General features: G+C 40.6%; 1 protein-coding gene across 1 annotated transcript; it reads left to right on the top strand.

Moving 5' to 3' along the window:
- The first annotated feature begins 1,341 nt into the window (after positions 1 to 1,341).
- Positions 1,342 to 27,304, top strand: hdac8 (histone deacetylase 8). Its single transcript, XM_022761280.1, has 11 exons — positions 1,342 to 1,497; positions 1,613 to 1,665; positions 3,411 to 3,541; positions 5,201 to 5,342; positions 5,517 to 5,629; positions 5,783 to 5,860; positions 5,955 to 6,063; positions 6,827 to 6,999; positions 7,931 to 8,025; positions 19,843 to 19,948; positions 27,062 to 27,304. The coding sequence occupies exons 1-11, from the start codon at positions 1,384 to 1,386 to the stop codon at positions 27,082 to 27,084; spliced, it is 1,137 nt and encodes a 378-aa protein (XP_022617001.1). The 5' UTR covers positions 1,342 to 1,383; the 3' UTR covers positions 27,085 to 27,304.
- The last annotated feature ends 93 nt before the right edge of the window (positions 27,305 to 27,397 follow it).

A 27,397-nucleotide genomic window follows, 5' to 3' on the forward strand; every position in this document is an offset into this window, starting at 1 on the left:
TGAATCTGGTTCTTCAATGGATCAAGATACAAAATGAGGTTTCTAGTTGGCTCTTCCTCAACCTGCACGGGAAACTTCACACACAAGTGTCTTTGATAAGGCAGCACATGACCAAAGCCAAATTGATGCGTCATCTAGATTCTGGCGTCAGATTCTGACCAGGAATACATGACGTCACAGGATCAAACGTTCGTCCGTTCGTGTGACTTTTAACTCTTAGCGTTATTATTGTTTTATCTATTTTCGTCATTTATGTAATTTTGTTTTTTTTATGTTGAATTTTACACAGTCACATAGTTTTGTAATTAATGTTACACGACGTCTCCTTCTTAAAAACCAACCAGACTTCATTGACGAAAACAGTAATTATATCTCGTAGAACACGGTGGTTGCTGACTGTTTTTGTCAATGGAGTTTGGTGGCATTGGACATAGCGATAGAACAGCTGTTATCAAATTTTACTTTACTTACTTACAAAAAGATCTACCTCTGTGATACCGATTGAGCCTGTTTATTGAGTTCAGTTATAGCTTGTCATGGCAACACTGACGGCCAAAAATAAAAATCTAAATGTCAAAAATCTTTTTAATGCAATATACTATGCATCCATACCACATTTTACTAAAATACTACTTGTTTTTATAACCGTCTTGTTTAGATATTAGAAGTAGATATTGACAAAAGTGTCAATAGAGTCAGTCCACATCTTCTTATGAATAATAATAACATCAGCTGTACAAAGAAAATAAAGCCCTTGTCCGTCTTGGCCTCAAAACAAAAATGTCAACTGTTTTCTCGGTGTTTGCCATAAAATAAACATTGTTGTGTAAATAAGATGGCCGTTTCCTTTTTTTTATCAACAAAAATTACAATATTCAATATGGAGTCTACACATCTTCATTATTTGTTTTACTGGATATGTTCAATGAAAAATGGTAAAAGAAACATATTTTATTTTATAACTAACACTTACTCCAGGTAGCCCTTTGGCTACTTGACAGAGAAGACTACAAAAAAGTCCCAGAATGCTTCTCGCTTCACGCTCCGTGCGTAAAAAACGTCCGTGCACCGGAACGTTGGATTTGATTTCGTGTGACCGTTAGCAGTAGCTTTCCATTTTACCCGTTATTAAAATAACCCAAGTGTTCCTGTTTAAAGGTAGATAAAAATAGTCCCTCTACAGTTTATACAATTTCACATTTTATTGTCTTTATCTTCCCTCTAACCGAGCGGCGAAGTCCAACAATTGAACCGACTTTACCGGGCTGGGGGGAATGTTGACGGTGTAACACCAGAAGAGAGAACAGGACGCCGCTCGCATCGCTTCACTGTGAATTTGTTTTTAGCTTCAGTTTCAAATAATTTAGGTTTTCTCCGCCGTCAATGAGTCGCAGAGGAGACAGCGATGAAGACAGCTGTGGTACACGGAGAGTCGCGTACGTTTACAGTCCGGAGTACATCGAGACTTGCGACACTTTATCCAAAGTGCCAAACCGGGTGAGTTGTATTGAACGAGGAGGGTTATTGAAGCTAGTTACCAGTTTATATGTGTGCCTCATCTGTTTAGAGAGGTTTATAACAAGTGGTTTTTATTTTATTTTGCCATTTCTAGGCGAGTATGGTCCACTCACTGATAGAAGCCTACGGGCTGCTCGAACATATGAGGTGAGTAGTTGCTGGTGTTTGTGTTTTCTCACGCAAATGGTGCTAAAAGCGAGATTAAAATACTTAAAAAAAAAAATGTTTTTATCAGATGGCAATAGAGCTTCACATGCGGTACAGAAACAGGTTGTTTGGCTTGCTCCTGCCAGAGGTAGCCGATGTTTCACGAAGACTACTTACTGCTTACTTCAGTAAACCGGAGTCAAGAATTTCTCTTTCATAAAGCAGATTTAAACTAGAAAAAGGTTTTTTTTTCTGAGGAAAATTTAAGTGTGCTGCCTTATGGGTGGATGTATGGGTGGAGAACTTCTCTTAGATTGCAGTGTTGCAGCAGAAGCCTCCCAAAACTAGCCCCACAAAACTTTAAAGGTCAGATTAATCTGCTATATATCAGATGTAATACAAAAGTGTAATTTAAAAATCTTGCAATATATTTGAGGCTTCCACTAAGGATTAATTTGCAGATTACTCTCTAATTCACTTGATTTAAAAACATCAGAAAACAGAGATAAAAGCCCGTCACAATAACTTAAGGCAACAGATGACATTATTAAATGTCTTGTTTTCTTCAACCAACAGCCCAAATTTGCTAAAAGGTAAGACCAAGATTTTCAAAATTTTCACATTTGAAAAGCTGGAGCAACTGATCAAAAATAGCTTCAGATTATTCAGATTCAGATTCGTTTGAGCAGCTCTAACGTGTTAACTGAAAGGAGCTGAGATGTCTGTTGAGGTTGAAGCATGTTAATGAATTTCCCCGAGGGGATAAATAAAGTATCTATCTATCTATCTATCTATCTAAACTTTCTTCTTCTGTAGGAGCAAAATTTATCATTACCATATATAGACATGTAATATCCTGTGGTTGAAAGAGTATTCTGCTGTTTTCTTTTGTGTGTAAGCTTTCAGCTGACCTGGAGTACAGTAGTGGCATCAATTTAATCAATTTACAACTACAAAACTTTATTTGTTGTGTGGGAAATGAGGAGAAACTTCATTCTCATCACACTTAACAAAGATGAGGTGGCTGAGCTCAAGGTCAGCCTATGTGCCTCTCTTGCCTCCCTACGCTATGATCTAACTATAAATATGTATCTGTACTCCTTTGTCAGACTCACCAAATACACTCTGGTGTATGAGCTCTGTCCTTTCAGCTGAAATAGATTGACTTTGTCATGCTCTATTATTTTCACTATCACTTAATTAAAAATACAAAAAGACAATTGCTTGTTATCATTTATTCGTTCATTTCTCCTCAAGGGAAAAAACATAATTTCCACGACAGTTTCAGTCTTTTTTCAAGCCAAGAATCTGAACATTCAGCTCGTGCCACTTTATTTCTTTTGACTCGTCAAAAAAGAGGATGATGGGGGGGGGGCATTTTTCTTCCCTCCATATCCCATTCAGTTCCACTCCCGCTATCAATGTAGTACTTATACTGTTGATTTATTTTATATTGGCACAGCAGTTTCTGTGCAGTTGTTATTTTCTTTTACCACCCAGCTGTGTTGTGTCAATATTTTCTGCAGCTTTCTGCTGTTGCCTCGGTCGTCTCTGATCTACAAGTGACTAAAAGCGTCACCAGGTCAAAGACTCCCATGAATCACCTGCGGCCTTATTCACACACAGTATTTAATTTGACCGCTCAGTGAATAAACCAGTCAGAAGGTCGAGTTTTATCTGCCACTGTGTATACAACAAGTTATCGCAGAAGCAGCATGTGACATTAATGTTGTCTCTTTTTTCAGCGTTGTGAAGCCTCGTGCAGCCACCATAGAGGAGATGGCCAAGTTCCACACTGATTCCTACCTGGAGCATCTTCATAAAATCAGCCAGGACGGAGACAACGACGACCCCCAGTCAGTCGACTATGGCCTGGGTGAGAGATGCCAAGATATAACTTATACTTGCCACAATAACTTCTATTGGAAGTTGGAATCTATTAATTAAAAATCTACCGACCTAGCCATTTATTTTCTGAATAAATAATAATAATAATGATAATAAACTTTATTTATAGAGCACTTTTCATACAAGAGATGTAGCTGAAATTGCTTTACAATTAAAAAAAAATGGAATAGTACAATAAAACGAGCGAATAGAAGGACAATGAAATCAGACAATAAAAAGACAGTAAATGATAAAATATGTAAATGATATTAAAAAGAGAAACCAGTAAGAATAGTAAAATATGTGAAAATCAATTCAGCCAAATGAAATAAATAGGTTTTCAGCAGTCGTTTGTAAATTATGTGTTCAGTCATCTAAATTTAAATGACTAGAGAAACACTTACAAGTGCTTTACCGTAATTTTAGAGGCGGACATTCAGGTTCAGTGTCTCGGTATAGTGTTGTGTGATTCCTCTTATTCTTTAAATATATCTTTTACTGTAATTTGGTGTAAAACAGGTGTTCGTTGTAGATTAGATTAAATAAATGAGGCATACAAAGCGATTGGAGGGATGAAAGTGGACAGAAGGAGGGGGAAGTAGAAATAGGATTCATATGCAGTGTGTGTTTGTTGGCAGCAGAGGGCAGCGTAACACTACATTAAAGAAAACAGAACATCAATTTAAAATATTATCTGTATGTAAATTTGGTGTACGTTTCACAGACAGCAATGCATTTTATAAAATATGTGATATTTTAACCCAGAGTGGCCTCATCCTAACTGAACCTACACTGTGGTCCGTTGGTCTTGGGTGTCAGTCCACGCCTCTCCAAGGTTCACATTTCTAACTTTAGAGTGATCCTCAAGTGGTTTTTTGTTTCTCTGACTCATTCCCCATCGCTCCCTCCTTTCCTTCACCCTTGCTCTTCTTTGTCTCCTCGACTCATTCCTCATCCTGTCCTCTTCCTCCTTTTGTATTCTGCACACCTCCCTCGCTCTCTCTGCTCCATCCCTCTGTCTCGTTAAAAAAAAAGGAAAATGCTCCACCTTTTCCTGGATTGAGGACTTTCTCTCTCTCTCTCTCTCTCTCTCTCTCTCTCTCTCTCTCTCTCTGTCTCTCTCTCTCTGTGTGTCTCTCCAGCCTTTCCTCAGTTTATCTGACGCCACACTCTTTTGTTCTCTATTGATCACATCCACTCGCCTCCCTCATCTCTGTCTTCCTCCCTTTCCCCCTTTTCTCTGTTACCCTTCTCTTCCTTTGTCTCGTTTCCCATTCTTCTTCTATCACTTTTTTTTAACCTCCATGAATCAGCCTTGAGAAGCGCTGACTGTGCAGAAACAAAATAAAAGTTTCCATCAAAGGCAAGGAAAGTGTTTCACAGAAAATTGAGAAGGAACAAATAGATTTTCCTCTGGAGTTTTGTTGATGACGTGATTGATGTTCCTGTTTAAGTGTGTGTGTTAGGAAATGTTCAAATGTGGAAATAAAAGATTAAATGAACTTTTACTGCCCGTATCGACAGCATATATCACTCTTTAGTATATATACGCCTTTTTAACGTCAGTGTAACTAAAAGAACGGCCTCTCTGCTCAATAAAAACAGACTTTTGTTGTTATTTTTGATATTTTGTAACATTTTCTTCCAGGTTACGACTGCCCAGTGGTGGAGGGGATATTTGACTATGCAGCAGCAGTCGGGGGCGCCACACTGACCGCAGCCCAGTGTCTGCAGGACCAAAAGTGTGAAGTGGCCATCAACTGGGCAGGAGGTTGGCACCACGCTAAGAAGTAAGACAAGTCATAGATATATTCTAAACCCACTCTATGCATTAGAGCACACACACACATTTCTAACAGCGTTGCTATAGTAATTTATTTTCAAATATGCTTTATTAAGCCAAAGAAAATCATATATATATATATATATATATACATACATACTTTTCTCTGTTTCTCCTCCAGGGATGAGGCGTCAGGTTTCTGTTACGTGAACGACGCTGTGCTGGGAATCCTCAAACTGAGAGAGAAATATGAGCGCGTCCTCTACGTGGACGTCGACCTGCATCATGGAGACGGTACACGCAGAAATAAGCTTCTTTTCTATTTATTATTACGAGTGTCTGAAAACGTGCAGAGGGTGTACGTGTTTCAAAAACAACATCATCACACATTTTTCTGTTTTGATTCATTATAACATGATGGTGTTTTTCTCCTCCTCCTCTCTGCAGGTGTGGAAGATGCCTTCAGCTTCACATCCAAAGTTATGACCGTCTCTCTGCACAAGTTCTCCCCTGGATTCTTCCCAGGTCAGCCCTTGCAGATGTTTAAGATACAACATGTTTAACCTGTATTGTGATAAGATGCTGTGTAAGATGTGTGTGTAACTGTGTGTATATTTAGGTACGGGTGACCTGTGTGACACAGGGCTGGGTAAAGGTCGTTGGTACGCCGTGAATGTCCCGCTGGAGGACGGCATCAAGGATGACAGATACTACCAGATTTTTACCAGGTATATATATACACACACACACACACACACACACACACACACACACACACACACTGTGAAATATCTGGAATTCCCTGTGCAGCTCAAGGGCAACTTTTAAGAAATGTTTTCCTCAAGGATCCCTGTGGAGAAATTCTGTTTTTCCTCTCCTCCCCTGAATGCCCCCCCCCCCTCCCTTGAGGTCAAAGGTCAGGGTCAGTTTCAGAGCACTCATCTTGGAGCTGGTGCTGTTTCAGGGTTTTGCTCAAGGACACTTCAGCAGGGAATTCCCTCCTACGCGAGGTTTTAAACTTAGGGTTTTCCACTTGAGGGATTTTCCGTCAGACTGAACACTCCACAACATACACATTAGTTTTGGTTGCAAAAGGTGGAAATCATGGACATATGGATTTCTTTGACTCACCAACTAGTGGCTATTACTGGAACTGCAGTTTATGACTCTTAAGCAGTAATTAACCACTGATAGAAGAGATGAGAATGATTCTCCAGTTCATAAATCATTTCTGACTGGTGACTTCTGATTGGTGGAACAGACTGCAAACGAGTGTTACGCCACGTCCGATTGGTTGAGCTGAATATTGACAGTAGATTCCTGTGTAGAACAGAAGTAACAGCTGGACAGATGTTGATAAATCTTAATAGTGTGATGCTACTACTGCTGAATGCTGTTATTCTGTGTTCAAACATACTGACTCCTGATTGGTGCAGCATGTATCATCAGTGGCTGACAGCCTCAGCGCTTACCTGCTGTCTTGTCTTGCAGTGTGATGCAGGAAGTGCGGGCGCAGTTTAACCCGGAGGCGGTGGTGATGCAGCTGGGTGCCGACACGATGGCGGGCGACCCCATGTGCTCTTTCAACATGACCCCGGTGGGGGTGGCCAAGTGTCTGCAGTATGTCCTGCAGTGGCAGCTACCTACACTGCTGCTGGGAGGAGGTACGCCATGTGTGTGTGTTTATTATTCTAGCTGATGTTTTGTTTATTTTTTTGTGCATGAATGCACAGATGTAAGTCCATGTGTTAGTGTGTATGCATGTGCTAATTATGTGCGTATGTGCACGTGTACTTGGTGTATTAAAATACTGCAGAGGAAAAGGTAGACAATGTTCCACATCTTTTGTATGTGTTTGCATTTGCTTTGAATCTCAGTGATTTACTCACTTGTGCACAATTACAGACACACACATACAGTCCACACACACACACACACACACACACACACACACACACACACACGCACACGCACTCTCACACACACTCAGGCACACACACCGTGCTCTGTTCCAGACCCCTCAGCCCTTGGCCAGATGATAGCTACTAATTATACGACACAATGAAGCCATTTTACTCAACTACAATCCCACCTCTCTTCCTTTCTCTCTCGCCCTCTCTCTCTCTGTCCTACATACTTTCTCTTCGTTACATCCTCCTCTCTGTCTTGGTTCTTGTCGTTCTCTTGATATCACTCAAGTCCGTCCTCTTCCTCCCTCACGCTTCTCTCTCTCTGTTCGTATTTTTGTGTGAGAGAGAGAGAGATGATAACTTTTCTAACTTTTATTTTGTTAGCTTTTTGTCCCTTTATTTCAGCTCTTTTCACCTTGTATTCCTCTTTTTCAGTTCACGTCTTTATCTTAACTTGACTTCTACGTGACCGTATAACAGTTCCACACATTATAATTTAAAATAAACTTTTGGCACTTGAGACCTTTAGCGGAATTTAGTCGTGGTCAGATGAACTTTGGGAGGTTTGGATTTCATGGACCTTCATGTCCAACATAATATATGCAGCATGTAACCACATAATGATAATGCATCTCGTCTTAACTTCTCTCCCTCTCTCTCTCTCTCTCTCTCTCTCTCTCACCAGGGTGTTATAATCTGGCTAATACGGCTCGCTGTTGGACTTACCTGACGGCGGCGGTGCTGGGAAAGACTCTTTCCTCTGAGATACCAGACCACGAGGTATGACAACACACACACACTCTCCCACTGCGACGGCCATAGTCACACACACATTTACATATTCCCACATGGGCACAAATGTGCTCATTCATCGCACTGTCACACAAAAAGAAGCCACACACACATAAAAACACAAACACACCCCCTTGTGTTCGCTGTGTGCTGAGTCACCCCGACTAATCAAAGATGGCCGCCTGCTTCTCAATAAAGGGGTTTGTCTCCAGGTGAGTCAGACTGTGTGTATGTGGAGAGAGAAGGGTAGTAGTGTTGACAATTCCTCTCTGTCGGCCTCGTCTAACACAGGCTCCTCTCTCTGCGTCTTATCTGCCAGCAAGGTGAATTTTCATTGACCATATATGGCGCTATTAAAGGAGAGGGAGAGGATTATTACATTTTTTACAACCACACATTAAAGGAACAGTTAAACCTTTTGGGGAAATGTGTTTAATTGTTTTTCCGGGAGTAAGATGAGAAGATTGATATAAAGTTCATGTCTGTGCTTTAAGTGTGGAGCTGGAGTTAGAACACAGTGACGTCTGGTTACTTTTGTGTTCGCACCAGAAAACCTACATAATTACACCCATCCACATAAAAGTTGTTTTCGGTGCTCGAAAACTCCGGAGTCGTGTGGACGGGAAGCGAAAACGTAGCAAAAGAGAGAAACGTAGTAGTGCGGACGAAGCCTAAAACACAGCAGCACATCACTCAGCTTCTGTACCGATGCTCCTGCTGCTTCTCCAAACGGGCAGCGCGCTGATGTAAGTCTACTGCAGGTAACACTCTGACCATGGATAACTACCTCACCTAACCCCACATCAAATGACCCAAACTATCACTTTAACAGGATTATCAAACACAACATTTCGACCCCTGGGTTAACGCAAGAATCGGATGATTGTGAACCATGTAAACAGCTTTCACTGGAACTTAATCTGGTTATTCATCGTAATCAGGTCACAGCGTGGATTTAAGCAAAACACCTATTGGATTTAATTTAGCAAGGAGGGAAACTGGCCCAGTAATTTATGTTTGTGATAGAAAGGACATGTGACCATGTGACTGGCAAATCAAATAGACTCATCCTCTCTCCAAATAGAAATCAGTAGACCCATCTGTCTTTCTTGCTCCTATATTCACACAAACACAAAGAGTCTCTTTCTCCAGCGACTGATTTTTGGACCTTGTCTTGGTCAAATGTAATGAATAGCTGTGTGTGTGTGTGTGTGTGTGTGTTTGTGTGTGTGTGTGCGTGCGTGTGTGTGTGTGCGTGTGGTTGCGCGCGCGTGCATCGTGACCGTGATGAAGGTACCTCTTGTTTCTCCTCGTCAGCGTCCAGTGGCCCTAAATAGCCTTTGACCTCATTAAGGAGCACTCACTGAAAACAAAGCAACTATCAGTGCAGGCAGCTGCCACAGATGATGAAGACAAAGATACACACACACACACTAACACACACACACACACACACATTTTTCCCTCAAATCAAAAATGGAAGAAACAAACTGACTTTTAACTTGAATATTGACGAGATTATTTGCTTCTTTTTCCAATTCAATAGGTATTATAGATCATGTTGAAGGGTAACTCTCTACTGTAGCACTACACAACTTTACATAGTGTGTGTGTGTGTGTGTGTGTGTGTGTGTGTGTGTGTGTCTTTGTGGCTCTGTCTGTGCCCGTTGTGCTCGATAAGAGGGGCATTTATCCATGATGACCAAGCAAAGCTGAAGTTCCAGCGACAAGGGGAACAAAAACTACCTTTGTACCCCTCTGTGTGAGAGAGAGTGTGTGTGTGTGTGTGTCTGTGTCTGTGTGTGTGTGTCCACCCTTGTGCTCTACTGTAGACAAAACCACCATGAATACACACATTCATCAAAGTCAGATAATGCAATGCCCTGTTTTATAACTTCTTTGTATTTCAGTTTTTTTGATAAATTACTGATAAAGTGGAGGAAACAACTGGCGAACTGTCAATTAGGAAGTCGTACAAGTGAAGCGTTTCCATTAAGACTCAAGTAGAAGTGAAATAAATTTTTATTTGTTTTCACTGTGCTGCTGCATTTCAAATGTGCCCTCTGACAAATGTCCGTCAAACTGAAATAATAAATGAAGCTTCGCCTCGTTTCCAACATCCAAAAACAGGCACTTCAAACAGTTTCAGTTTGTTTTATCTGCTCAAGTTCACTGATTCAGATCCAAACAAATTTGTTTTGCTTTAATTTTGTTGAAAATATTTTGTTAGAAGAGTTTATTTTTAATTAAATCAACCTTGTTTCTTTTCCCTCAGTATCCAAGAGTGAGTATACAATTTTTCGGCATGTACTTGGCTAAATGGCTAAAAATAGTAGTCTTAAAAACACAATCATCAGTCAGAGTTGGCCAGTCACATCAACAATAGTGCTGTAATATTCGCTGATTACCAGACAAAATATTACACTGCAGATAACCCACACAATGGCCCCGCTTCTATCACACCTATTATACTGCAATATCTTATAAAAACACAAGTAAAACCGCCTTTTGTAGTTTGAACTAGGAATCGAGCCGCCAGGTCCACAGTCATTAACCCTCCCTGCTGACTTGTATTGTGTGGTAGTGGTTAGCTGATACATGTTTGACCCTCCATTGTGTGATAGCGGTGGAGCCAATCTGCATGTGAATCGGAGGGCGACAATATGAGGTCTGCTAAGAATAGCTATAGAGGTCAAAGGTTAGTTAGTGTCTCTGATTGGACAGGCATGGGGATTGTCTTTATAACCTACTTTGTTTTTGAAGAGAAAGTCATTCATCTTACTTGTGTAGCTACTGTAACAACTTTATTTGTAACATTTGATTCCCTGTATTGTCATCTTGCATTAAAGGTAATGTTATAGAAGACAAGAGAAGGGTATCTTAGTGTGACAGTATTGATAATACTTTAATGAATCCTTTTCTGAGTTGCACAAAAACATGGTTACGTAATATGCTTTTCATAAATTTGCCCACCAAATGACACCTGTTATATTTCTTATGGATTAACGTCATTGTTTTTGGCGAATTCAACTCATAGATTGAGCCAATGAGTTATTCTTAGTCTTAAATGTCAATTTAAAAAACGCAACAGCCATGGGAGGATGTGCTAAAAGTCAAATCGTTAACATGCAAAGAGATCGAGCTAACATTCTAATCATTACACCTGAAACTATAGCGTGCCACATGCTAACTCTGCATTAATGAACTAACATTGAAAATGTTACACCCTAAACATTAGCATGTTAAAATGCTAACGTATCCATGTTAATGAGAAGCATTCTAAACGTTTTAACCCAATTATTAGCATGTAAAAATGCTAATTAATCACATGCTAATTAGATTACATTCCAAATATTAGATGATAAATGTTAACATGTAAACAAAACTGCTACCAACAGAGATTTTAAGTCATTTTTAGTGAAGAAAAAAGCTAACAATAAATGTTACATATTTGTAAAAAGTTAGTTTGTTAAAATGCTAATGGGGCATGAGCTAACATCTTTTAAGATCAGATTTAATCAGAATATGTGATTGTGTATTTTACACTTTTAGCATGATATAAGATAGTACAAATGATAGACTGTTAGCCGTGCAACTGTGATGTTTGTTAGCAGAGTGTTTAGTAAACAGTCACAGCTGTCCATCTGCCTTCCTTTTAATAATTCAACCTGCACCACCCCAAACCACTCCTCTTCTCCAATTCTGTTTTTGGTCATTTCCCAGCAGCTGAGTTCCTTCCAGCTTCACTGTGGTTTGATAAAAACAAACCACAGATCCAAACTTCCTGCGGCCGCCCCGCTGCCTCAATGGGAAAACACACATACTATGTACTCTCAACGTTGCTGGTGTGACTCCAGCTCATATCCATATTATACCTTCCCCTCTATCTGTCACTCTTCTCTATCCTGTCTCCAATGTGCCCATAAAGTATTTATTATATATGCTAAAAATATTCTTAAATGCAAACCGGAACTGGATTTGCTTGATTTGCAGAATAGGGTTATAGTTCCAACAACGTCCTATTGGATCCTTTATCAACTCTTTTATCTCTTATTTTCTTTTTTTGGGAACCAAAACTTGAGTTCAGCTCTCTGAATGTCAATCTTTAATTTCTAGCCGTAATATAATAATTTTTTAAAACTTCTGTAACTTGAATTTGTTTAAAGCCGAATCTAAATGAATCTGAAATCTGAAATGATTTTAAAAGTGAACACTGGATAAAATGTTAATAAGAGTATGCCTAATCCAGGGCTACCTAAAGTGATTTCAGCAGTAGAAAAAGGCTTTATTTCCTATATCAGCGACTTTAATAGTAAACAGCAATAGATCTGAAACACACCCCCGTGAAAATATGTGTCGTTGTCTTGTACAAAGATGCAGAGAACAGCTTTGGAGCACATCGAGCTCATCCAGCAGCACTGAGGTTAGGCCAACTGTCAAACAGAAATAAAAGAAAGTACCATCTGGTAAAACCATTATTTTTTGAAGGATAAACAAAATAAAACTAAACCAGAGGAAGCAGCTAACAGATTTGTGATGCATCTGCAAACCCTCTACTCCTGTGACCGCAGAATGGTCAAATAAGAGAGGCTTCAAGGGGTTTTTTGTTTCTGTTTAACATTTTAATATTGGAAGTATTTTTCTTCTTTGCTGGATACAAGACAGCAACAAATGACACAAAATTAGGACGGAGAGAGAAAAGGCCTGAGACATGTGAGCGAGCTTGTTTATAGACTTCAAACCTGGGAATGCAGAGTCCTTTAATTTGTTATTGCAGTTATATTGATAACAATCCCCAAACTGCCAGTTAGTGAATTGTTTTTCTTGCTGTGTGCGTCAGGCAGTGCCATCTTTTTCATAAAAATGCAGCTAGTTTGGGATCTTTCTTGTGTTTCCAGTTTTCAATCAGTTGGGCGATTGCAGATTTTGGCGTTGAAGGGCTTGCATCATTTTCTTCTGTCCTTTTTTTTTTTTTTTTTTTTTCACTTTTGCTAGTCTGAAAAATCAGAGACAGGGAGTGGACAGGGATTCAGAGTAATGGAACCAGACCAGTCCTGTCCACCTCTGTTACTGTGCAAACACTGATTAATGTAGATAGATTTTAAACAGCTTCTTGGAACAGGTAAAACACACAAACTGATCATCCCAACAGCGTGCTTGAATTCCCCTTGTGTCTCGTAAACCCAACAGAAGTAAATACAAATGTGTGTCTGTCTCAGAGTCACACAGGAAGGGAGGACGTCTCTGGTCCCAGATTGGCAGCGGGGAAGCGTCCCGCCTCTTTACTTCCTCTCTTCCTGTCTGCAGCCACTTCCTCTCCTGCCCCACGCTGCCGTCAGGGATGTGTCGGCTCCCAGAGTCACGGGCTCAATCACCGGAAACATCGCTGGTGTAGAGTGTGTGTTGAGACCTGGGGAGATTTGTCTATTTACAAAATGGCACAGAAACATGAAGCTGATAATTACAATTTATTTTCTCATCCTCCTCCATTCAAAGTTCTTCTGCTGTAGAATATTACAGATTATTATGTCAGGGAATGTTGTTGGTGAATGTTGGGATGTACCAACAATGAGCTGAAAGAGTTAGTTTCCTGTTCTATTTCCCTTCAGGGAGTCGTGTCTGTGTTGCAATTATCTTTTAATGTGTTTGTGTTTCAAGTTCATGGACAGTCTTGATCCTAGAAGGTGGAATCATCATTCACTCTGTTATCTTCATTTTAATTTTCCTATTAGGCAAGATGTTTTTATAAACCCACTGGCCCCTGTATTTGTAATACAAAAAAAAAAATATTATTATTATTTTTAACCAATTATTTTCTTTCAATTCTCAGTTATAACTGAGGTCAACTGTGAAACAAGACAGAATCAACTCATACACATGTAGTCACAAATACGTATGTGTATAAAAGGTATATTTTTTAATTGCAAGACGGTGTAAATTACTTCCTGTTTAAGAAAAATGCAGGTGATGAGCTTGAGGTATTGATAACATGTTCTGTATTGAAAGAACTAGTAAGTTGTTTTGCTTTCCACATCCTTAAAGGAAAAGGTTTGTGTTAGTGTTAGCATTAAGAGCTGTTTACTTATCAGTCTTGCCAAGAGCTTTAACCATTGTTGCTTTTACAAGATGAGAGATTTTAACACATCCTCTGAGTAGTGCTACTTCTTCACGGCAGACTGGATGATACTGTGACTCGGTATTGGAAAGTCACGAGACAGCTTAACAGGGCTGGGGCTAGCTGGTTAGCAGGCTAACTTCAGTAGAAGGGAAAGAAGTGATAGAAATAGAAGCAAAACAAGAGCTGCTTTCCGCTGCTGGACACAGCTCTTGGTGAATAATTATGTTTGATGCTGAACTCTCGATGTTTCTTGTAGACTGGTTAATAAACACCTGTTAATGCTAATTTTAGCTATGTAGCAATAGCAAATAGCTCCTTTAAAGCAACTTTAACATGGTGAAATTTGGATGTATAGTGTTGTGTCTGCAAGTATTTGTAATGTTGATGACGGTACTTAGCATAAACAATAACTAAACTCAAATAACTCAGCAAAAAAATAATGATTTGATTTCAAAATGGAGCCACATAATGAGTTAAGGAGAATGCAAATTGGTGCGATGCTGATACTGTGAGTGTATCACTAGTAAGCTAACAAGCTGAAAGTAATGAGTAAATTGCTAAAATACATAGCTATAATTTCATCTGATAGGACTGTGGGTCCAATCAGACAAAAAAAGGTTGTGAACCACTGGGCTAGAGCAAGTGTGGCAGAGCTTCACACACACTGCAGAAAAATGTTAAAAATGAAAAAAGCAGCTACTTTTCAGTTAATTTATCATTCAGACATTTTTACAGGATATTCAGAGCCTAAATAAGCAAGAAAACTATTCTCACAATGTAACGTAGCACACATCCAAACGTTAACACCAGTGGACAAAGTTGAAACAGTAATAATAGGTTTTAGCTTTCCCAACATTTCAAAAACATACAAATACTATTTGTGGGGTTCCCTGCCTTAAAAGGAAAACTGACAGATGAGGCTAGAAAAAGATGGAAAGATGAAAAGGTAGGGAGGGTGAGAGAGAGTCCAACAGCAGAGAGAGAGAGAGAGAGAGAGAGAGAGAGAGAGGTGTACGTGCGTTATGTGACTGCGACTTTGGGCATCGGGCCGTTTTTCTTTTCCTTGTTGAAAACATTTATTAGATAGCAGCTTGATAGCAGACACAGTCCATTTGTTTTCCGAGACGTTTTCCCCTCCGCTGTGCCGCTCGGCGTCCTTCATAGCTGGAGATCCTGCTGATCGCTGTAAAAACAAACATACGTGCGCACACGCACACACACACGCACACACACACATACATTACTGTCCACAGATTGACGCATGCACTGGAACACACACTCAGACTTTCTCACAATTGTACATTTTTATATAAACACACACAGATATAAAAATATGCACGTACCTGACAAGAATGGATGTACATATATTATGAATAATACTACAAATACTACCACTGTTATTACTACTATTACTATTATTATTTTGTATACTATCACTACTATGAATGCAACTTTCATTCCCACTATTATTAATATTACTGTTAGTATTATAGTTACCACTGGTACTAATACTACTACTAGAACTCCTGTTTACTGTTGCTGCCACCATGATTATACTGTGTACTATAAAGCGTCACGTATAAAATGTCACTTTGATGAGGCCGTAAAAACAATACAAAATGATGCACTTATAAACATATAATCAATTAATGAATAGAATCTGTACTGATAGCGTTTATAAAACTTTATTTTTCTGCTGTTTTTAAAACGGCAACAGGTAAAGACATTGATTCGTGCACACACATTCAGCTTTCTCTGGGTGAAGGCCAGTGTTTCTCATAGAAACCAGCTCATACGGACAGTGAGTGATGGGCGGAGGGTCCATGTTAAGGACCATGGTAAATAAGCGAGGACCTTTCATTATTTATCTCCCTGTGCGTCTCTGCCAGAGACACTGGAGCCAGTCAGTGGGTATTTTCTGTCTCTTGACCTTGTCCAGGTGATGTAGATGTTCCGCGTCATTGGACCGTGCACTAAAATCTCTCATTTATCATGCGTCATTTTGTCCGTTTCACATGCTTGCCTCACAGCATCGCTTCCTTTATCTTCTCCTCTCACTCTACAGCTGTCTGTAGCCTCCAAAGTATTACGGATGATATAAAAATGTTCTAGAGATATTATATAAAAACGAGTGTTTCTTTAAGGAGTGTCTGCACCTCTCTCTTCCTCGCTTCCTCTCTCGCTTCTCCCCATGGTCATCCAAGCCAAACAAGCAGGCAGCAGGAGACTGTGTGTATGATTTGCGCGCGTGTGCATGTGTGTGTGTGTGTGTGTGTGCGTGTGTGTGTGTGTGTGTGTGTGTGTGTTGCTGGACAGCAGGAGACAGAGCACTGGGTTCATGGGAATACATTGCGGGTGTGCATGTGTGTGTGTGTGTTAAGCAACTACTCTCATGTTGAGCTCAGTTGAGACCGGAGGTAAGACACAGAACTCATCGGAGTTAATTGGAAACAGACACACACACACACACACACTCACACATATTAAAGCAAGGCCTTACCTTTGTATGCAAATACCCATGGAAATTCACACAAACACACACATTTATTAACACACTCTTACCGTGTACATTTACCACATGCAAGGGATGTCCCGATCGAGATTTTGTGGCCAGGGTTTGAGTCTTTCGATATTGGATATCTGCTGATAGAGTTTATTTTACTTAAATTTTGATTAAATAGCCTTTGTATATAACACACTGAAATAACAACAGCTTAATCTCAATCTCAATCTCAATCTCAAACAATGCAGGAATGACATCACTCTGTTGGATTTGTTGGAACTAAAGAAACGCTCAGTTCACCCGTCGTACAGTGGTCTCACGAAGAGGAGGTTCTTCCCTCACAAACTATCCTTGACAAGTGCTGTCAGCGGCGTGCAGCGAGCACACAAACCAACAACAGCCAAGTTGAACTGTCATGACGTTACTCACAGAATTAACATTAATTCGTGGCAGCTGATATGACATACCGTACTGTAAAGCAATGCACAGCACCAGCTGAAAATGAGAAGCTGCTAGCTAGTTTTCTACACTTCTTTGCTAACGATTATTAGCGCCTGAGCTAATACTGGTCCTGAGGATTGACTTGGGACATCTCTACTATACACACTCGGATGAATTCCCCCTCTCTGACTCACACACTCATACAAACAAAGACAAAGTATTCTTTGTCTTTCAAGTAAACAAAAATATACTCCTACTGCTTGTTGGCTTGGCTCAGCTGTGTGTGTACATCTGCTCAGGCCTGTGTGTGTGTGTGTGTGTGTGTGTGTGTGTGTGTGTGTTGCCAACACACCTTCTGAAGTCTTCTCTAATGACACCCGTCTAATCCACTAAAGAGTTTCATTCCAAAACAAGATATCCCTGTCGTTAAAATGACCGTGGCATCAGCGGAGAAATCATTACAGCATGTTGACTGAATCAGTTCCCCAACTTAAAGGAGCAGTCTGACATTTTGGGGAATACTCGTGTGGTTTGCTGTCAGTACTGAGAGCCAGATGAGAAGATCAATATCAGTTTAAATGGTTCAAACAAATTGTTGATTCAACGGGAAGCCAGTACTTTTCTCCTTTTTCTTGTAAATCTTTTTAGGGTTTGGACTCGGGGTTGAAATTTGAAGACTAAATCATCAACTGAAAAAATAATCAACCCATAAATCAATAATAGAAAACTCACTTCGGGTCATTTTTGTTTTTAAAGTCCAAAATCACAGATTTGTTTAATGGGTTTTCAGTCTGATCGAGATCCAACAGCCTTCCGTCCTTACGGTCAATAACCACTGAAATCATATTTGCTGAAAGCTCAGGAAAAAGCTAGTAAGTGGAACTTTAGTCAAAAATTCTTTGTCCAACTTCTGTCTTCAAGATCAAGGATGAACTCTCATGCTCGTAAATCGTAAATACAGTTTCACAACAGGTGATTTTAAACTTGACAAATAACTGAGCATCTCATTTTAAAGAAAGAGCTTTTTTTAAATATGCGGCGTGCATGGAGGAATATGGGTCTTTTGTTTTAGGCCTCGAGTTACCTCGGCTTGCTCTGTGCGTTCTGCTGGGTCTTCAAGGCTCCAAGGCTTTCACAACTATCGCTGCAAATGGACTGACGCACTTGTGGTCAAACCTGGCCTCTGAGTTTGTTTTGCTCTCATGGCACTGAGTCACGGCCCAACGAATTCCCTGGAAATGCATTTTTTCAACTGACGTGCTCCGTTTTTAACTTCTGGTTGAACCCACTCTCTGGATTTCCACCTGTTTTTCTTTTTTTTTTTCTTCTTTTTTTTTTTATTGTTGGCTGGTTTTGTTTTCATGGAATCGGCACGACTCTGCATGAAATGCCAGGAGCCTTTGGTATTTGCTGAAATAATCTCAGACCCTTTTTTTTTATTTTTATTTTTTCACCCGTGTTGGTGAAGCCCTGTCTGTCTTAGAGAACCTTTGACTGACTCCTCTTCTGTGATCTGCATTACATTTTCTCTCCCCGCACATGAACCAGACGAGTCGGCCTCATACGTTTATTTGTGTTAATGCAACTCCTAGACAACACACCGAGTTCAGGAAATATAAGGAACATGTGTCCATCTGAAAAACCTTTTGTGTGTGTGTGTGTGTGTGTGTGTGTGTTCTGGCTCTTGAGATGGCGATGTTGCTCTGTCCACCACTTCAGTCAAGCAAGACTACCCTGAAATTTAGCACAGATGTTCATGGTCCCCAGAGGATGAATCCTAATGAGTTTGATAATCCCCCGACTTTTCCTTGAGCAGCATCATGAGTCTCTTGTTTGTGGGTTTGAGTGAAATGTCTCAACAGCCATTGGATGGATTCACTTAAACTTTGGCAGAGATCTTCATGTTCCCCTGAGGATGAATTGTAATGACTTTGGTGATCTCTTCACTTTTCATCAAGTTCCACCATCAGGTCAAAATCTGAATTAGTCCAATACTTTGGATCATGACTGACGCTAAGGTATCACTGTGATGGTTATACCCGTTAGCATCATGTGTTAGCATTTAGCTCAGTGCAGTACCACCTCACAGAGATGCTAACATGGCTATACGCTCTTAATCTCATTTTTGATTTCACTTTTCTAATCTATTTCATCTGAGAAAGGGGAGAAAACTACTTTTACCACTACTTCCATATTTGATCAGATCATTTATATGATGCACAATATGGGCAAATAAATCTATAAAAGCAACGAGAAAGGATGACAAGTGGATATGTTGGTTGCGGAGAGGGGGGAAAAAAAGCCATAGCTCGATATTTCAAAGGTAGTCTTTGATGTTTTTCACTCTTTTGGATGTATTTCCTTTTTCTTTTTCTTTTTTTTTTCTTAAAGAATGATCCCTGAAAGCCTGTGTAAATATTCATCACCAAGTCAGTTTCACAGTCCAGTTCTTCAAAGTCCAAACGGAGGCTGGAATTTTCCAGGAAAGCAGCTGCATTCTTTAAAAAAGAGAGAGAGAAAAAGGAGAAAATGTACTTTGGCGCTCGGCTGCAGCGACTGCGTGCAGATGTGAGGGATTAAAGTTTGACTGTGACGGAGAGAAAGAAAAGAAACGTCATTTTGAAATCAGTAAATCCAGATTTGTCATGATGATTGTCGTGATGTGATCTCTCAGTGTGTTTTGTGTGTGTGTGTGTGTGTGTGTGTGTGTGTGTGTGTGTGTGTGTGTGTGTGTGTGTTGTAGTTTTTCACAGAATACGGACCCGACTACTCGCTGGAGATCAGCCCGAGCTGTCGACCAGACCGCAACGACACCAAACACCTGGACCAGGTCATCAGCACCATCAAAGGTGTGTGTGTGTGTGTGTGTGTGTGTGTGTGTGTGTGTGTGGGTGGGTGGATGCACAGGTGTGTCTATTAGAGTGGTTGAAGGTGGGGTGGATAAACAGGTGTGTGTGTGTGTGTGTGTGTGTGTGTGTGTGTGTGTGTGTGTGTGTGTGTGTGTGTGAACCCTCTCTCACCTAAAACCCCTTTTGTCTCTGCACGGCTCTTTTCATGTGTGGTTTCATGTTTTGATCTTGCTCCTATACGTCTCTGTGTGGGATGAAAGTATGACTTGTTCTTTTTTTTATCCCCCTCCCTGTGACTCTTAACATCCTTTTGTGTGTGTGTGTGTGTGTGTGTGTGTGTGTGTGTGTGTGTGTGTGTGTGTGTGTGTGTGTGTGTGTGTGTGTGTGTGTGTGAATAAACTGTCAACCCTGCTCTTTTACCCACAACCTCTTTGGTCTGAGTCTGGGTCTTGACACATGTGGTATTCTTTTATTTCTTTGCATCTTTCTCCTTCTATATATATATATATTCCTTTATGTTTGTACATCCATCCGTGAGTGTGAGTGTCTGCAGCGCTGTGGTTAAGCCCTAAACCTCTGGGCCTTCGGTCTCAGCGCTGACAGCCCGCAGCACCCGGGAGAGATCCTCCGTCAGGGTGAAGCTCAGGTGAAGAGTTGAGCGGCGGGAGAATTATTGGATGTTAGGTCAGGAACTCGCCGCAACAGAAACAACCGTGACTTGAGTTCATTTTCCGAACATCAAAACTGCACAGAGAGAAATCTGATTTTGGTGTCTCGTAAATGTCGAAGTTCTGGTGCGTAGACGTGTTAACCACAGACCAAAAGGAAATCCTCCTTCCCTTCCCTCTGTTGTATTTGACATCACAGTTGTGTTATCCGTCGTGTGTGTGTGTGTGTGTGTGTGTGTGTGTTACTGTTTGATTGAAAGGTGTTGAAAACACTGTTGACTCTGGAGACACTAAAGGGAATAAAATCAGGCCCCAATCTGGTCACGTCAACATGTTTTATGTTGAAAAGTGGAAGATAAACTCAGACTTACACATCTAAGCGCCACTGAAAGCAGGAGACGGATTTTGTTTCCTCAAAAAACCGCAAGAGTCAAAACTCCCTTTGTCTTTAAAAAAACATCCAACAAAGCATAAAAGTTGTTTTCAATTCTGTTTATTCTAAATGTAAAACTCTGTTTTAGGTCTCAACTAGACAAATTTCATATTTTTTATTTTTATTTTTTTCATCCAGGAAATTTGGACTTGAAAATGCCCGTAGTAACTGGGAGTCACTGCCTTGAGTTGATGCCATTCAAGATGGCGACTTTCTACATGTCAGAAAGCTTCTACCCACATTCAGCATTTCACACATGACCTTTGACCTTTAGAACTTTTTCTAAAGGTCATAGCACAAAAAAAAAAAATCCTTCTAAATCTCTTCATCTTCCTACCTCTTCCCTTTGAGTTTAACGGCGTACCATCAGGGGATGAGAGTGTGACAGGACAGAAGCTCCATATTGGTGGAGGGAGAACGGCGTTCTCACATAGAGCGGACGTGTTATCAATTAGCGACCAAAATTCCAACCGAACGGGTCATCGTCCTGCAGCGACTGACAGAAACCACGCTGGATGTCGGGGCGGTTTTTATCCAAACAGCATTAGGTTCTGAAAAACTCCAGGTCGCATCAGATCGGGGGAACGGGAGTTTGTTTGCCGAAATTCAGTTGGTCCGTTGGCTCGCATTAACTCATGACAACCGGAGGGGTTGAAAGTATCGCTGGTTTCCAGTCATACGGCTTTTATTAGGGGCGACGGAGGGAACGGACGGATGAACGGATGGATGGAGGGAATAAAAGGGAGGAGAAATGAAACACAGGCAAGCCAGAGATGGAGAGAAATCGGAGGGGGAAAATGTGCGTTTGGCTGCTGCGTCCCATTTGCCTCTCCTGTCGTTTATCAGATCTCTCGTTCTCTTTCTTCTTCTTTAATTGTTAACTGCTCGTTGAGGAAGGAAAGTTGTCGTGTTTTAGGTGAAGTTATTGAATTATTGGAGATATTTCAGGATGTTTTTAATCTTACACCAACAAAAATTGTCCATCCTTGGAGTTGGACCAAGATTTCTCTTTTTCTTTCTTCCCTTTCTTCCACAGACGTTTCAGTCCTGGTTTCAACCTGTCACGTCTGTTTTATGTCCTCTCTCTCTCTTTCTCTCGCTCACTCTCGCTCTCTCTCTGTCTTTCTCTCTCTCTCTTTAAGTCTCTCTGCCTCGTCTGCTCTCTGTCAAGTCAGAAACCGCTTTTCACGAAAATTAGCTCTGTCACAAAACGCTTTACCACACAACAAGCGAGACACCAGAACCTCAACCAGAAGTGAGCGTGTTGCTGTTTAAAACACTGGAGTAAGTGTGCGTGTCTTTTCGTCTCTGTCTCTGATTAAAGAAAAATCTACACGTCTGCTAACTTAACTAATGCACACACACACACACACACACATACACACACACACCTCTAGGCAAACATATCCACATGACATCATTGGGGTGGATAAGTGTTTCTCTGGTTTTGGAAGTGCTGTGCTGCTTATAAACATTGGTTTCCCAGAGAAACTGGGCAGTGTGAGTTTGTGTGTGTGTGTGTGTGTGTGTGTGTGTGTGTGTGTGTGTGTGTGTGTGTGTGTCTGTCTGTATGCCCACATCTGCTTCTGTCCGCTGGCACGAATGAACTGTAAAGATTTGAATCTAAAAGTGGTAATCCTCCAAATCCTTTCTTTCTTTTTGTCATTCTGGTTCAGCATGTGTTATGTCTTTAACCCATCTGTTTAACGAACAGTACACATACATCAGAGACGATATGTGCTCACAGCGCTCTGTGCTACGAGAAAATATCATTTCGTACCAGCGGGAAATGATGCGTGCGCCACGATTTTTCAATGAATGAAATATTGAGAAGTGACTCTCTCCTCTTTTACATCTTCAACTCTTGCAGAAAGTCAGTTCCAGTGAGCCTCAGGTGCACTTCATCTGCCCCCCCCCCCCCCCTTGGACTCAGCTGTGTGTTGAGCTGAATGATAGTGTTGTTGTTGTCGTCGTCGTCGAGGCTTAGCTCGTAGCTTTGCGGTAGGTTTGTCACGTCAACGTCGTATTTTTCTAACAAAAGATCAAACAGTTGCTGCGGTGGCAGAGTTGTAAAAACCCAGTGTCAGAGTATTACAAACCACTGAGCAGTGTTTTGGCATCTGATAATCGTTCAGCTTCACGGGTCTGTTACTCACACTGAACTTCTTGCATCATATTTCACTGTTTCATCAGTATCTGGAAGAAAAAACTGCCTCTTTCATTGTGTAGATCTGGTTTTGGTTTGTACTTTATTAGATATACTTAGGGTCAGTTGTGCTTTGAGCAGAATGCTAAAATTAGCATACATGTTAGCATTTAGACATGATTCATTCAGACTCAGCTCGTACTTCGTCAGCCTCCACTGAACTTAAGCTAAGCTTTGATCTAAGCCGAATGCTAACGCTACCACTCTCATTTCTCCCTCTCTTGAATGTTCTTCCTCCTCTCCTTTTTTTGTTTTTATCTCTTGGACCTTCTCTTCTTCCTGTATAACATTTACATGTTGACATTTGGTATTAAACAGCTGTTGTGTTTAAATGTTAGCATGGTTGCTTAAGGTTAGGATGCTACTTTTAGCATGTTACTCCATTTAGTAACTTTTAGTGTGTTGTTGTACCGCAGTAGTGTCAGTTTTAGCATGCTATTGTTGTTAGCAAATTACCTTGAAGTTTTTAGAGATATTCGTCAAGAACTTAAACACACAAGAGGAACTTTTGACCTGTTGGTGGCGCTACAGGTGAAAAGTCGCAGCATGACTACACACAGATTCAGATTCATCCACTGGAGTCTGGTGCAAAGTCAAATATCTCATCAAACGTTGGAGGAATTGCAGTTTAAATTTGATGAGAAGAAAGCATCAGATATTATTGTCTCTAGAAATAAAAATAAAAAAGTATACTACCATGTCAGTTTATATAATAAAAGTCAACAGCAACAGAAACATTCTGCCTTTTATAAACATAAACTGTCCAGTGAGTCTATTTTCAGTCGACCTTTGTGTATTTTAAAATGTTTTTTTAGGGGATTACTCAGCGTTTCCTGTTGTTTCTCTCTCATTCATACACACTCAGGCTCGTTAAGTGTCTGTATTAATTAAGATGTGATTTTTATTAGGTGATTGTCAGAGGCGACAGCAGCTGTCTGACTGTTTGTGTATTCACACATCTGTGTTTATGAGACTCTGGTAGCATGATTTCCCCAGGGGCTGCGTGTGTGTGTGTTTGGAAACTGCCAGCCTTTCTGTGTGACTGTATCTTATATTATCTTTGTGTGTCAGCAGGGAAATATTGCAGCATCTTTACATCCTGCTACTCGTTAATTCTTCCCTGTGCTGACAAGATGCTTTCCATATCAGTCACACACACACACACACACACACACACACACACACACACACACACACACACACACACACACACACACACACACACACACACACGAGGAGGAGGACATGAAACAGTTCACACTCAGAGAAGAGATATGAACACATTCAAACTTGAACCAGAGAATTACTTCTAAAAATGCCACGTAAGAAATACACACACACGCACACACACACACGCACACACACACACACAGAGGATAATAACCACAGACCCTGTGATAGATGAACGTTTGCAGGTAGTAAATATCAGAGGCCCCCGTGGTTGTTCGTCACTTTAGCAGAATTTACCGTTTACATCTGGAAAGCAAAGAGGAGCAGGAGGATGAATACAGGGAGGGAAAAGAACGAAGAGTCAGTCAACTTTTTTTCTTTCTTATACGTCAGTATTTTTAGATTAATCATTTACTGTCAGAAAATAATGAAAAATGATGATGTAATGTCTTCATATTGTTTTTATTCTCCAAGTCCCAAACCTCTAAATGATTAAATCTACACTGATATAAAACACAGGAAATCAGAAGCTCAAACCAAACATTGATTGGCATTGTCCTTCACAAATCACTTCAACAGTTAATTGATTAATTATTATTATTATTATTAATTATTTCCATCATTTAATCATCATTGTGATGTTGTGAAGCGAATACCTTGCAGGGAGAGCAGTTGCTCTGTCAGTGCTGAGGTTCTACTACATCTGACTGCTCTTCCTCTTTTCTCGTACGTTTCCTGTTTTTAGCTCACATCATGATTTTTGAAACTTTTCCTATTGTCACAGTTGGAAAAAAAAAAAAAAAAAAAAATTTGCATTGTCTGCAACCGTTACCCCAGAGACTCTGACAGCGGCCACTGAATCTGTACCCGGTATGTGGTGATTAAAGTGTAAGTGTGAGCTGGAACTGTTTTTTGTAATCATGTTTTCCAGTATTTGCTGCCTGAATTTGTGGCGGACACAAGGGGAAGTCTCTTGAACCCCCCCCCAAACCCAGCATCCATTGTAATGGACGTCAAATATTAGCTGGTCTCAACCAATGAAAATCCTACTTTTGGCCAATAAGTAAATTGTATTTAACCAATGAACGTCAAGTTTAGGCATTTAAACTGAACTTTTTCACCTTTTGAATATTTGAACTCCTCATTCTGATCCTAGTTTCTTGTATAAGTATAATTTCAATATGATAAATTAATAAACTGTAGATAACAAACAAGCATATTGACGGTTATTCAGCACCGACTTTATTCCGTAACCTAACATTTCGGCACAAGCGTGTCGTCTTCTTCGGGGCTTAAAGACCAAATCACATCACATCACATCACATCATGCATCCTGCTCATATGTAGTGTAATATAGGGCGGATTTCCCACAGAGAAACCAACAACGCAATGGAAAGGTTTTACATACTGAGAGACAACAATTAACTCCAAAATGCAGAAGATACTGTCAAAGTGGAATTGGAAAAAATAAAAAATGTAGGACAAAATATGAATAGGATGAAAAATATGCAAAATATTTCACATATTTTTACACCTCTGTCCCTCATGTCCCTCTCTTGCTTCTTTAGAAGTTAACTCCAGATTTCGGTCAAATCTGAGTGAAAGCATGGATGTGTGTACATTTAAAGCATCCATCTATGGGAAAATTGATGATAATATTCACGCTACTTTTAACATACGTGGATACAAACAGACGAAGCCTCTTTTCTACAGATTTAAAGAATCTTCACCTTCTCTGAGACAGAAACGGAGAGGTGGAGGCAGAGTGATCAAGGCCCGGAGGAAGAACACGTGGAAGTATTAATTACAGTTTATTTTTTCCCGTGTGGTTCTCGATAAAGCTGCTGCTGTTGTTGTCACTGTGACAGGACTCCACTGACAGCTCCACAATGGCCGACCAACAGGACATCCTCCCTCACTGCGTCAGTGAAGGGGCTACATTTGTCAGGGCAATTACTCATCCCCCCTGTGTGTGTGTGTGTGTGTGTGTGTGTGTGTGTGTACAACATGGTTATTCTTCACAATCAGGTCATTTAACATAACAACAGACAAACAAAGCAGCATTGTTTCCAGTGAAACACATAAAGTAAACCGACGACCAGACTTTATAATGCAGCTATTGTGTCAACTTGTGTGTGTGTGTGTGTGTGTGTGTGTGTGTGTGTGTCTGTGTGTGTGTGTCTGCGTCTGTCAGACATGGAAACCAATCTGTGTCCTCATGCAAATGAACTCGCAGTGTTGCTTAACGTTGTCATTTCCATATCGATTCCCTTTTTGCATGCTTGTATTTCCTGGGGAGCGACAGGGCTTACCTCGGCCAGATGTTATTTTGCATTTTCATTGGCACAAGTGTGTGTGTGTGTGTGTGTGTGTGTGTGTGTGTGTGTGTGTATTTCTCCTCCATACTGCTTCCATCTTTGGTTTGGTTTCTCCTGCTGTCTAATGTGTGTATTTAGCCTGGTTTTGTATCCCACTTAATGTGATGCATTTGACCCTTCTGCGTCCTTGTTGTTTGTTTGTGTGTGTGTGTGTGGATGTGTTGTTAGATGTGTGTGTGTGTGTGTGTGTGTGTGTGTGTGCCCCCCCACCCCCACCTCCCAACCCCTCTCATTTCTGTCTCTTTCTCTTGTTTACAGGGAATTTAAAGAATGTGATTTAGGAGCCGGCAGCCTCAACCTCCTCCGCACACGCACACACACACACACACACACACACTCACACACACAAACCATGTTTCCAATCCAGGTCGATGCTCGGCGGCTTTAATGAAGACAATATGGAGCGGACCCCTTCGGCCCCGAGGCACGGAGCGAACGAGGGAGGGATGAAGGCAGGAAAAAGAGAGCGAGGGAAGGTTTTGGAAAACATTAGCTGAGTGTTTCCAGGGGAAAACAGTTTAATAAGGGGGGGGGGGGGGATGTGGTCGCTGTACAATGTTGTTCACTGTTTTTAATCCTTTGTTGTTTTGAAAA

This window comes from Seriola dumerili, unplaced genomic scaffold (genome assembly GCF_002260705.1).
Source record: "Seriola dumerili isolate Sdu_G_001 unplaced genomic scaffold, Sdu_1.0 BDQW01000393.1, whole genome shotgun sequence".
NCBI lineage: Eukaryota > Metazoa > Chordata > Actinopteri > Carangiformes > Carangidae > Seriola > Seriola dumerili.

Excerpts from the sequence above, each read along its gene's own strand:
- hdac8 (XM_022761280.1), top strand. The coding sequence starts at position 1,384 with ATGAGTCGCAGAGGAGACAGCGATGAAGACAGCTGTGGTACACGGAGA. Across the intron at positions 5,630-5,782 it reads CGACCTGCATCATGGAGACG|GTGTGGAAGATGCCTTCAGC; the intron begins GTACACGCAGAA and ends TCCTCTCTGCAG. Across the intron at positions 5,861-5,954 it reads CTCCCCTGGATTCTTCCCAG|GTACGGGTGACCTGTGTGAC; the intron begins GTCAGCCCTTGC and ends GTGTATATTTAG.